The sequence below is a fragment of the Phycodurus eques genome, chromosome 7 (assembly GCF_024500275.1).
Source record: "Phycodurus eques isolate BA_2022a chromosome 7, UOR_Pequ_1.1, whole genome shotgun sequence".
Lineage (NCBI taxonomy): Eukaryota > Metazoa > Chordata > Actinopteri > Syngnathiformes > Syngnathidae > Phycodurus > Phycodurus eques.
In genome coordinates this window covers 23,147,535-23,160,648 of record NC_084531.1, presented here as the reverse complement: position 1 = coordinate 23,160,648, position 13,114 = coordinate 23,147,535, and the positions used below count along the sequence as shown (strand labels likewise).

The following is a 13,114-nucleotide window of genomic DNA, read 5'->3' as shown; positions in this document are numbered from 1 at the left end:
AGGAGAACAATGCACACACCATTTTTATTTTTTTTTATTGATTTTGAAGGACATTCTGGAGTTAACGTTACAAAAAATGCAAACATTATTATAGATTATACAAAAACAAATGCCGCTACCACGGATTGTTTTTGTCAAAGAAAACTTAAATGCCTGTATTCAATAAAATCTATTGCAAGTTTGGAAGTTTTTTTTTCATTTTTTTTTACAACATCCCAAGAAGAGTTATTTCAAAATATGTTGAAACACTGAGTGATATTTTGAATTGGTTATACGATGTGGCCGCGACCCTAGTGAGGAGAAGCGGCTCAGAAAATGGATGGATGGATGGATATACGATGTGGTTTACAAAGAGTGCTTTGCTTTGACAGTATCGGATGGGGTTTTCTTTGCTTTGGAGACTGCTTGCTCAACACAAGGTCAAAGAGGGAGTTTTAAGCGGAAATTTCAACACTGCATTTTCATGAAATTTCAACACTAAACCTAGAGACATAATAGATGCTGACGACGGCAATTCCGGTCAGAAAGAAGCACTGATTCATGTGGTTGAAAAGCAAGCAAAGCAAATAACACTGCTAAGTTTGACCTCATTGAAACTTTAAAAAGATCAATTCTGCACTCTTATGTTCCATTTTCACCTGCATGCTTTGCCACAGCTCTATTTATTAATGATTTCAATTGGTTCTACAACATGAAAACTTACTGTCCTTAACCAAGGCAACCAGAGCCAAGTACTGGCGAATTGAGTCAAGGATTGTGTGGTGGAACAGGAGCTTTACTCTACTTTCATCTTTAATGAATCAGATTAAGCCTAAATGCAATTATACAGTCAGCATTATTAACATTAACAAATACTTTTGGAATTGCAATCACGTACTATTCACTTTACGTACACCGTAGGTATGTAAATCATATATTTAAAGACATTTATATCTTTCCAGAGCTGTATTTATTCATGAAAAAGGCCCATTAGTTGCACTACAGTAACTTATTGTGTCTCATAACATGACTAACTGTTCTATGAGTCAACTTAAAAAGAGCTTGTCAGTTTGATAACAGTACTAGTCACTTGTTCTTATACTGTATGCTTGTAACATTTATTTTATGAATATATGAATTCAGTAGCATCATGATCAGCACATGATCAGCACATAGCTCTCAAATGTTCACCAATCTTACCCCACTTTTACCCAAAACCAGCTGGTTAGGCTCTAGCTCGCCCGTGACCCAAGTGAGGATAAGGGGTACAGAAGATGGATTAATGGAAGTTTTCGAATCTTCATTTCCTAAAGCACTACTTTTTACTTACTTACTATTTTACTTTACACACACAAAATGAATGTTTGTACTGTGTGTTATGTAAGTGTTTCATATTTCTTGTGGAATCTTGTGTAAGAACAACAAAGGGGACAAAAAGAACATAACCCCATTTCCTTATTCAGAAATTTATTTCGACACTTTGGACAATTAAAAATATAAGATTCTCTTTTTCAACTCCCTTTTCTCACATTGGTAGTTCACAGACCTCGGAATAATTCTTCATAAATAAAGTACAAAATACATTTTTTTTTTTATTTTAACAGAAATAAATATGACAATAAATATATTACTTTAAGTTAAACAATGCAAGGCAACCAATAACCAAAAGGAATACTGTGTTCAAGTCCCTGAACCAGGCTGTCGATCAAACAGGGGACCTTAGAAGAGGTATACGGGGGAGGGGTGGAGGGTTGGGGTGGGGGGCGGCGGTGACATTAAGAAAGCGCCCAAGATTACAAAATGTTAAAAAGTGGGTCATGTATTTACATTTGACATCTAATTTTCTGTTGCACACTTTGATCTTGCATCCGCTTGCACCCCTGGTCTCAGAAAAAACAAGTGAGTTACAACCCCCCCCGCCCCTCCACACACACACACACACACGCGCGCACACGCAGTAGAGTGATGTATGAAGCATTGGTTAAATGCTACCGGGAGGCAGTTTTCTCCCTCAAATTTGCTATAAAGTGCATGTCACAGATAAAATGTCATCAATTACACACGTGAAGTCTTCCTCATGAAGGCCACGGGATCAAACATACTGTTCTTGGCACTGAGGAGCACAAGCTTGTGAGGCAGGGAGAATGTTCCAGGCACGATACTACAGATTTTCTCAACTGATGAGCCATTTTGATCACTGCAGATGTAAATTTGCAAACCAGCCAAATTGCTGGTATGGTCACAATCTATGGAAGACCACATAAAAAGGTCTGATTTGCTACACTTATAATGTGAATTTGTTGTTATATTGCTACAGTGATCTCTTTGTCAAAGACAAGTTCAGATTTGACAAACATGAATTAAGAACATTATGTGTTATTGTGTCATCAAAAGATGACTTTGTCCTGATCAGTTCTGGTTCTGAAGAAAGACTAGAGACAAAGTTCTCTTCTGTGGTTTCCCTTAGTCGGACAAGGACAGACGTTCAAATACAGTAAGCCTCTTGGTGGCCGATCCATCGAAAGTCGGAGACTCAGACCCGCTGGAACCTCCGCTGCTACTGCTGTAGCTGTCTTCTAGGGAGTCCTCTGAGGAGAAACGCTGGAGACTAGCATGCTTCATTGATCCACCATGGCTGGAACCTGCAAACAAGGCACTGCTGTCATGCTGGTTCCCATCCACCATCTTGGCAAAGCCTCTGCCGTTGTTGCCGTGCAAAGCAGAGAAGTCATTCCCGTGGCCGCACATGCAGCGCGAGGCTTTTGGTTCCACAATGAGAGGAATGTTGTGGATGTCTCCAGAGCTGGCACGGGTTTGATGGGTGCCAAACTGGAATGCTGCTACTTCCGGCGTGAGGGAGTCGCCAAACACTGGAGACATCAGATCTGCTGGAGGTGGAGACACAGAAGCAGCCCTGCTGAAGCCCAGATTTGGATCAGTGAAGGATGTCGGGAATGCCGGAGGAGGGGAGGTCCGTGACGAGCCCAGGAACCCTGCAAAGCTGACACTCTGGCGGAGTTGGTGGCGCGGATTCTGGCCATTGGTTGCGTTGGGAGTTGGCTGGCGCTGAGTCTGGAATTTGCCAGATGTTAGTTGGCCTTCACTGATTTTTTCCTCGTGGATAAAGTGGCAGCGAGAACCATATGGGCAGTACCCAAAGTTGTAGAAGGTTCTGCAAGGCTCTGTCTTGTACTTGGGGTGGCGATACATTCCACGCAACTCCGCTTCACCGTGGGCAAACTGGCACTTGCTGCCATATTTACAGCTGCCTGTCTCCTGGAAGCCACGGCAGAGTTCAGTCTTGTAGCGGTTGGACGACAGCATGGGTGGCACCTGGGGGGGCAGGTTGGCTGCGGGAGGGAAGCCCGGTGGAGGAGCCACAGTTGTGACAGGTCCAGAGGGAAAAGCTTCCAGGTTCTTGCGTTGTCCAAAGGGGGAGAGCAGGGAGATGCTGGACTCAGTTAGGCTCATGGAGCGTACCTGAAGAGCAGATGCTTTCGTTTGGAGACCGGGTGGCTGACTCCAGATGTTTGATGACCATAGCGAGCTGCCACTGTCATCGTCGTTGATATGCTCAGTGCTGAAACTGAGATTGGAAGAGCCAGGCGGGGAAGAGGGGGAGAAGAACGAGGTGGACCGGTTCTGTCGACCCTGTTTTGGGACTTTGAGCTGAGACAGTCTTGGGAGAAAGGCATCATCCAGGGCCAGGTTCAAAAGGTTCTGTTGCAGAAGGATTGACTAGTTAAAATACATGCGATAAAGCTTGAGGCAGACTTTCTACAGCAAATACAATGGTGTAACTATAGTTTACAGATGTTATCGCACATCAATAGAATACGTTTGAAACAAATTCACCCAGAAAATACTGACTGAATTTGTGTGTTTTTACCTAAAACATATGGCTATTAGACAGAAACAACGTAAAGACACCCTAAGCCTCTTGGTTGGTTAGTTAAAGAAAACTCAATGTGTTTACTGTCATACCTCTAGTTTGGTAATACGCAAGCCAACTTCCTAAGGACAACACTTACAGAGATAATCCAAAATACGGGTAACCACTGACTCACCTTTGTGAAAATGTTGTCATGTATTTCAGACATGCTGTACCCTTTAGGCCGGGAGAGTCAACTAAGATCCTCTGTTCACTCTTCAATACCTGTGTCCAGAGCCAAGTATGTTGAGATCCACTTGGTCTGCTGCACTTTTTATGACTGCCTTAGAAACTCCTCCTCAAGTTGGGAGGAGTTTCCACTCGCTATGTTCCCGGATGTCCCACCCTCCACCTCAAGTTTCATGTGAGCTCAGGGTTGGGCGTTTTTACAAAACAGACACAGCAGACACATGCATGCACAAGCGCGCGCGCACACACACACACACACACACACACACACACAGAAGCGAAAACTGTATTTTTAGTAAGCTGTGTGAAATGTGTCAGTTTTGTGGTCGTCTGAAATAAAAGCCCTTTTAGCCTGCTGTACAACGCGAGCATATTTGTTTTTCCAATGTATCTCTCCCCATTCTTTATGGCAATTCCTATGATTGATGTGAGGTTCTCCCCAGAGAGTGATAAGCCAATTTACCATCTTGAGCACCCAGATGTGAAAAAAAACAAAACTGTCGAGCAACCTTTACATTTTGCTATTTTCATCCTTCAAAAATAGTAGTCAAAACTACTGTCATAGCAAAAGCCCTAACAGAGACACGTAATCATACATTCAAAGTGTCATTAATGATTGTGTAGGTAACCACTTACTGTTTCTGAATGTTTTTACCCACACAAAGCAGGGAAATTAACCTTACCAGAATATATTGAGTAATATTTCCCCAGCATTTCAGTTTCTGTTACGATTACTGTAGATCATGAATATTCTACCAGAAAGAGTGCAACTAGCATGCAAACATGACTATTGATTACCAGGCATTGAAACCTTTGGTCAGAAAAAAAACAAAACAAAACTGAAGACATAGAAATACAAGTTTGGCTGCTTTATTGTTCACAATAAACCACACTGAGCACATTTTTGTGGGTATTTTGGTTGAAGAGTTGAATACGACTTTAACTTTATGGCCCTATGTGGAAATAAAGCTGTGGTCCCTTTTCTTTCAATGTTGAGGGGGGAAAAAAAACACCCACAAAGCTGAATATCTTTACCAGAAGATTATTGTTATCACGGTGAGTGGGTTTCTTTTTTTGTTTGTTTTTTAATTGACAGTTTCAATGGTGAGTTTACCATAGATGTGATTTTTGTTTTGCTTCTCAGATCATTTCAGGGAAGCGACAGTTGTTCCCTCAGTAGAAAATTCCACTTCAACATTGTGTGTGTATTCATGTTATCTGATCATTTTGTAAGTGGTGACCACATACACATAATGTATGTTCATTTCCAGAATTTGCTCACTAACCCTGGAGCAACAAACAACACATCATTCAGTTGTTGTCATTGTGAGCAACAATCCTTCCAGAACAATCTTACTTCACTAAACCAATTGGTAGCTTAGTCATCACAGCATAGTGAATGCAGAATCTAATGTGATTGGGGTGGGAAAGGATGTTTAAAGCTATTTCATGTATTATGTTATCTATCATTTGAAAAAAAACAAAAAACTGCAGGAAATGATGTACAATGAATCTATACTAACTGTCGTAAATCTAAACAAAGTAACAGAGCCACAAATGAAATTACTTTCTCATATGTATGTACATGTATGTATGTATGTATGTACTGTATGCATGTATATTTCTACATTCCAACAAATTTTAAGCTATCACAAATAAAGCTGCAAGGAGTGATGAACAGACCCTCCCTTCCCCTTGTTTATGGCAAATCCTGGAAAGGATCATTAAACTTTGCTCCTTTCCATGGCATAAATGAAAAGCTTCACAGTTGAGTGTCGCCCATCTGTCTCGCATGCCTATACATGTACTTCCCACTGAAGCTAATTTGTGTGAATTACCTTTGGCTGACTTCATGTTCAATTTCAGGTGTGCGTCCTTTCGAAAACGCTGGCTGGGGGCATTTTCAAACTTCCCAAAAGACAATTAATCCGAATGCGTAATGGTGTGTTTTGTACGTCCTTTAAGATGCTGTTATACCCTTATAAATTGCCCCTTGGGGGAGAAATCAAGTGATTTGATTGAAATTGAATTGAATTGAACTGAATTCATTCGTCTGTCCAAGAGGGCGTTCGCACCACCTGGTACTCGGGCCCTAATACACAAGTTTTTAAGGAATTCTTTCAGAAGCAGTTATTTGTTTATTTTGACCCAAATAATTCATAAACATTGTACCATGCCACTAAATTGTATCAAGTCTTCCTGTAAAACAATTTAAATGTTTCAGTGTTTACTTACATATGGACAGACAGGCTGACTGACAGAGGCCAGACGGGCCCCTCATGTCTATCTATTTAGAACTGTAGGAAGATATAAATAACATGGCATAAATCTAAACCTTACAGCATTAGACTCTTTGGAAACAGTAGTTTGAGGCTGGGCGTGGAAACTAATGGGCATAAGTTTGGAGGTTTGTGGTGAAGTGACATGTATGTTTGTAGTATGTCATGTGTATTTCTGTGCCCATACGTGTTAGTGGTTACCTCGCTCTACTTGTTTCTGTTTTGCAATGCGTTACATGGAAAGTCACCCTAACAGGGAGGGGCTGACACGCATGCACGGACGTACGTATACACATCTTTGTGGGAGCGTTCTTATTTAATGCCAAATTGTTGTCTATTTTTCTTGTTGAGTAATACAGATTTCGATTCCAACTTTTCAACTGTGTTTTTCTTGCTAAGTCATACATGTTAGAACAAGTCAATTAATTTACTGTACATACTGTACGTCATCACTGGTAACATGACTCAAGGACGCAATATCCTGTCACGACTCCAAATAATGTTTCGATGTTTTCAAATGATAGATATTTACCTGCATTTATGAACATAAAAAAATGTTTTAGTGAATTATTGTTATAATTCTTGACTTCCCAGAGAAGCCCAGCTAGTCCACATTGATGCGTTTCATAATATGCGAAGGTCTCTGAGTTAAATAGGTGGTTTTGGTCTGGCATGAGTTAATCGAGGAGGAAAAAACTGGGAAAAACTCAGAACGTTATGGCAACCAGGCTCATAAAGAAAGTGCCATCTATGCATCCTTCCATCCATTTTTTATACAGCTTCTTCTCCTCATTAGCTAAACATTTACAATAAATAATAATAATATTCACATTCAAAATGAAAATTGTGTGAGTAGTATACAAATATTTTGAGGCATGTCATTGTTCTTTTCACACTTTATTCCGAAATTGTTGCATGAAAGTTAATTGAGGTATCAAATCAGCTGATAACTAAAACACTGTACTACAGATAAGATATATAAAATACAAGATATATTACACATCTTTATAATGTGCTGTGCCATAGGCCGTATACAGTAGGGTTGAGATGGATCATTAACTCACTAATGGGACTGTGTTTGCATTGATCAAAGCACATAGGAGGTTTTTGATGGATTTTTGAGATGTTATTATTACATAATGATTACTTTTTTTCTTATTAATGTCTTTTGTCTCTATGTTACCAATGTAACTAAGATGATTTGAAGTGTCTGTAATTAGAAATGGGTACATTTATTCAATATTGGGATTGTTGTTACAGGACAATTGTATGCTTCCAACTTTGTGGAAACAATTTTCTGGAAGGCCTTTTTCTGTTCCAGCATGACTGTGCTCCATTGCACAAAGCAAGGACCATAAATACAAAATGTGGAAAAACTTGCACAAAACCCTGACCGCAACCCCATCATGCACATAGTATGAACTAAAACAGAGATTGTGAGGCAACGCCATTGACTTCTGACCTCACGCGTGTTCTTTTGCATCAATGGACAAGAATCCTTGGACACACTGCAACATCTTGTCCAAAGTCTTCCAGGAAAAGGTGAAGTTGTCATGCCTGCAATGGGGGGCCAACTATATACTGTATGTTATTCTATTGTAAAATATTAGAATCAATGCATCACAATAATGATTTTCTATTCATAGAATATGCTGGTATATATATGAGTCATTCGGTTTCATGATTCAAATGATTTTTGTTTCAATAAATAACAGCACGACATGATACTATACTATACTATACTATACTATACTATACGGTACTGAATGTTATCTTCAACTAGCCAAAATTTGCTTTTGTGAACTGAAATCAAACAGTGAACCTGTTGCTGGTGTTATGTGGAAAAAAAAAGAAAACATTTGACCAAACACCAGCCTCCCATTGTTATTAGTTTTGTTGTTTCCTATCTATATATAGCCGTTTTTATCCTCTTTTGCTCTGCCACTGAAGAGCATCAGCCAATTAAGCCCAAATATAGGTCATGTGTGATGTACTGTAGGTGTAATTACTACCCTGCTACTGCTTTCATTTTAAAGAAGTCTCATATTTTCATTATCCCTCAGAATTCCAAAGAAGGCCAAAGTAGTGTGGGGATGTTAAGGCGCAATTCCAAAGTCCAACTCATCCTGGAGTCAGTCACTGTGTTAATCATCGGTGCCGCTTGTGATGAATGCGAAGTGATGTCAACAACAACAATGGTGAGAAAGTCCAGAGACTGAAATAAAGTTGATGATGATGATGGGAAGGATTATGGTACTGACTAAAGATTATCATCTTCTCAACAACAACAGTTTTTATGAAAACATAATAATAATACAACATAACCCTTATATGACCTCCCCTTCACTTTTTCCTTCCGAGATTTACTGTTTGACTCCCCTGCTCTAATACGTGATTGTTTGCAAATATTTAACCATGCCCATTGAAACATTACTATGGAGACTTGTCAAACATTGCAACATTATGCTCGTAAGCAGGCGCAGTTCCAACAGTTTCTTAGCAACAGCTCTGTGAGAAGAGCGTGGCTGCTGTAGAAATGTGGTAACTCCCCCACTCCCTTCCCCTCGTTTCAAGAGCAGTGAGAAAGAAGGAAAGTAACTCAAGATATGAAAAGATAAGAAAAATGTAGGTGTGGAAATTAAGTTTGCCTGGAGTCCATTTCGACATGATGGTCAGGGGAACTACCTGGCTTATACACTCCTTTAGACACTCCGACCTTATCAGCTATAACATGTACTGTCTGCACAGCATAACTTGATTGGGACTTTGGTAGAAAGCAAAGTTTTTTTTCTGCAATATCATTAGCTAATACAGTGGCACCTCAAAAGTAGATCAGCCCACAGTTTCAATTACTTTGGTCTTCAACCAACAGTTCTTGGAAAAATATGCCTCTAAAGTCAAACTTGGAGTTCAAACAACCATCATCCATAAATTCATGTGAGACTTCAGCAAATCTCACAAGACTATATACAGGATTAACTCCATATACTGTATATTTTTCTTTGGCTTTTTCGTTATGCCACCACAGAAGGTTTTCCGTGACGACAAAGAGCAAAAGTGTAAAGTACGTTGTGTTCTTTAGCAACAATTTGTTGTTTTTGCCCTACAGCAATTTGTTGTTTTTGCCATTACCAGTAATCTGGCATGACAAAGAATGACTCATAAGAACTGTTCATGTTCAGGACAACAGGGAAACAAACAGGAATCAATTTTTGCCTGGCATTTACATTTTCCAAATGTTACATGGACTCAATTTCAATAAATCAATAACTCAACAAAACGTTCTTGTTGGTTCCTCCTCTTATTTGTCCGATTTAGGTTTTTATACTCTTTGGCTTCTGGCTTTGGCACTTTGGCTGAGAGGTGCTATACACCCTGGACTGTCGCTAATCAATCTCAGGGCACACCTGGGGAAAACCCACGTAAAACGAAACACAAAAACCAAAACCTTTTGATTTTAAGGCAGACATGACTACACCATGCTGGTCCCTAAATGGAACATTGGAAACAAGAAAATTGAAAGGAATTATAAGAGCAATATAAAGTGTAAACTACAAAATCCTTGAGAGTATCACATATTATTCCTGGGGACTTGTTTTGAAGATGTGAGACGAATCTGAGGGCTGAAAGTCGTATGACAGAACAAAGGGGCAGTCTGTGACAAAGAGCAGCATGATGCTGGACTGGTTCAACTGGCTTCTGCAGATTTTGTTCTTGAAGTCCAAAACAGGCATGATCCAGCAAAACACTCACAAGTGACACTTTGCACGTGTGAGTATATTTGTAGCCAACATTTAACCCACACCCATTTTTTTCCCCCTCCAGGTACAGAGTCCAAAGCTACAAAAATTTATTCCAAAAAATGATTTATTTACTCTTTGTTTTCAGTTTATGTTGGAGTCTTAATGCGCATTTATTGGCTCATAGGTGCTACAGTAACATTTTACTTGAACAAAAACAAAACGAAACATTGTTTACATTTAATTGTAAGACAATCTCCATTAGAAAAAAATAAGTCTTTGAAAGAAGACTAATTTATACTTTGCAGTACAGAGAGGTTTTACTTCCCAAGTTGTGATAAAATAATACAATACTAGTATTTTTGTGTGTTATTGGAAAAACATGCATAATTCCTTTCTTTACCTGCTTCCTACACACAAATGTTCCAATCACAGCAATAATTTTGAACTGTTATTGCAATCTCAGATAATAGCACAACTAATGTTAAGGTATTCAACAGTTTATTATTTTTTTTTCTACCTCAGGTTAGCCAAAATTGGAGGTTTGTTCAAGTCAGGTCTGAAATATGGCCAGCACAGTTGACGACTGGTTAGCACATCTGCCTCGCAGTTCTGGGGACCGGGGTTCAAATCCCGGCCCCGCCTGTGTGGAGTTTGCATGTTCTCCCTGTGCCTGGGTGGGTTTTCTCCGGCCACTCCGGTTTCCTCCCACATCCCAAAAACATGCGTGTTAGGTTGATTGAAGACTCTAAATTGTCCGTAGGTGTGAATGTGAGTGCGAATGGTTGTTTGTCTCTGTGCCCTGCGATTGGCTGGCGACCGGTTCAGGGTGTACCTCCCGCCCGAAGATGGCTGGGATAGGCTCACGCAGCCCGTGACCTCTAGTGAGGATAATCGGTGAAGAAAATGGATGGATGGATGGAAGTCTGAAATATGTGGAGCTCGTAACACATCTGTGGTTTATATTTAAATATATTTCTGTTCTGAAGGGACCTTTGATTGAAAATGCAGCAGGTGAGCTAAATTCTGATCACATGTCCTTGTCCTACATCGACGGTAACAAAAAAAGGTATTGTGGAACAGACCCTTTTGCTCTGGATTGAGGATGTTCTTTCTTTAAGAATAAAAAGAAAAAAGAATGACTGGAGATGTTTCTCTTGCGTAAGAGAGAATTATTGTTTCAAGATCATCCCTGTGATTTTGCAACAGCTGTCACATCAGTTTACACACTAAGTTCAAGTACAATATGTACCCTTTCATACTATTAATTCCATTCAATTTTAAGATTAGGCGGCATGGTGGGCGACTGGTTAGAGCGTCTGCCTCACAGTTCTGAGGACTGGGGTTCAATCCCCAGCCTCGCCTGTGTGGAGTTTGCATGTTCTCCCTGTGCCTGCGTGGGTTTTCTCCGGGCACTCCGATTTCCTCCCACATCCCAAAACATGCATGCTTGGTTAATTGAAGTCTCTAAATTGCCCCTAGGTGTGAATGTGAGTACGTATGGTTGTTTGTTTATGTGTGCCCTGCAACCAGTTGAGGCTGGCAACCAGTTCAGGGTGTACCCCGCCTCCTGCCCAATGATTGTTGGGATAGGCTTCAGCACTCCCGCGACCCTTGTGAGGATAAGCGACTCAGAAAATGGATGGAAAATGGATGTTAGTCAGGCAATACTGGCACCAGGAATCCGAGTATATGGGTTTCATGCACTCAGCTGCAGATATAAAGTAGCATCAAGTAGTGTCTTTCCTTTTTGTTGGGCACAGAAATACCTGGCCTAAATTCTGTATTTACAATCAATATAATTTTTTTTTGTGGTAAAGGGGTAATAAAGTAACTACATTTGTCAGAAACTATGGATGCAATTCTAGCAAACTGTCCTTTTTAACCTACAACATACTTGGAATTAGATAATGAAAGTGAAGCAAAGCAAACTGTAAAATAGCGAAATGATCTTTGCAATAATTAAGGGGATCACCTTCTTCTGCTCGATGGGCATTCATTTCCTGATTGCTTTGCATTCACACACACACAAAGCCCCAACAGGAGTAGTATAATTATGCTGTATCAACGTGAGTGTGCTCACGTTCCAGGTTCTTGCTTTAGTTCACGGACAACAGTGACTGGAGTGTTGTCAGGAGATTTCTGCAACTGTCACCGCGAATGACTCATCCAGTGTGGAGTTCCCACTCTGCTCTATGGCTTCTTTCCAAATTTCATCCAGTGTCCAGAGAACACTACAATCTTAGCTCTGGTTGTGCCTATATCATTTTTGGACATCAATTCACGGTGCTAATATGGCAAAGTTGGACACTGACATTTGGTTGTATTACATTATATGAAAATGTTTGTTTTAGGGCCATAGTGACAATGTGGTTAGCGAGTGCTCCAAGGGAAAACAGTACCAGATGATGATGACTAAATGGAAAAAGGCCTGCTCTGGCATGTTGGATACTGTTGGACTGCCAGGAATGACTCTGGATTAGGAAATCTTTGGCACAAAGTCTTTAGGGAGGGTTTAATTTAGTTGAAACTCTTTTATCAGAAAACATCTGCATTGGGCAACATTACTGTTACTACATGCAAATGATTTATTTTCAACAAAGCCAGATTTTGTTTGGTGGTTTCTAACTTATTACGTTGCTGCATCCCTTCCTTGCTTTACTCATGTGTCACCTCCTACTATGGCTTGTGTGAATGCACTTTAGTTCTCTTTCTCCCTTTCCGCTCCAAAGCCCATGCTCACTTCCTTCAAACAAGGAAATGGGGCCAAGCTGCACTGAGAGTGGAGAAGGAGGGAGGAGTGACAGATGGGAAACCACTGTAGGAAAATGAAACGAAATGTCCTGAACTTCAAGCCGGAGCAAATTCTAGGAAATGAGTCCTGGTTGCATTCTAGAATGGCCATAAAGTACAGAACACCCTACTGTTTGTTTTTGGATTGTGCAATGAAAGAAAAAAAACAGCTAACCAGCTATATTATTTGGGCTCTAATTTTC

General features: G+C 40.2%; 1 protein-coding gene across 1 annotated transcript; it reads right to left on the bottom strand.

The window, feature by feature from the left end:
* Nucleotides 1-1,429: 1,429 nt before the first annotated feature.
* zgc:162730 (uncharacterized protein LOC564559 homolog) lies at nucleotides 1,430-4,172 on the bottom strand. The gene is made up of 2 exons (XM_061682462.1): nucleotides 4,047-4,172; nucleotides 1,430-3,699 (listed from the first exon to the last, which is right to left on the bottom strand). The coding sequence occupies exons 1-2, from the start codon at nucleotides 4,077-4,079 to the stop codon at nucleotides 2,443-2,445; spliced, it is 1,290 nt and encodes a 429-aa protein (XP_061538446.1). The 5' UTR covers nucleotides 4,080-4,172; the 3' UTR covers nucleotides 1,430-2,442.
* Between the last annotated feature and the right edge of the window lie 8,942 nt (nucleotides 4,173-13,114).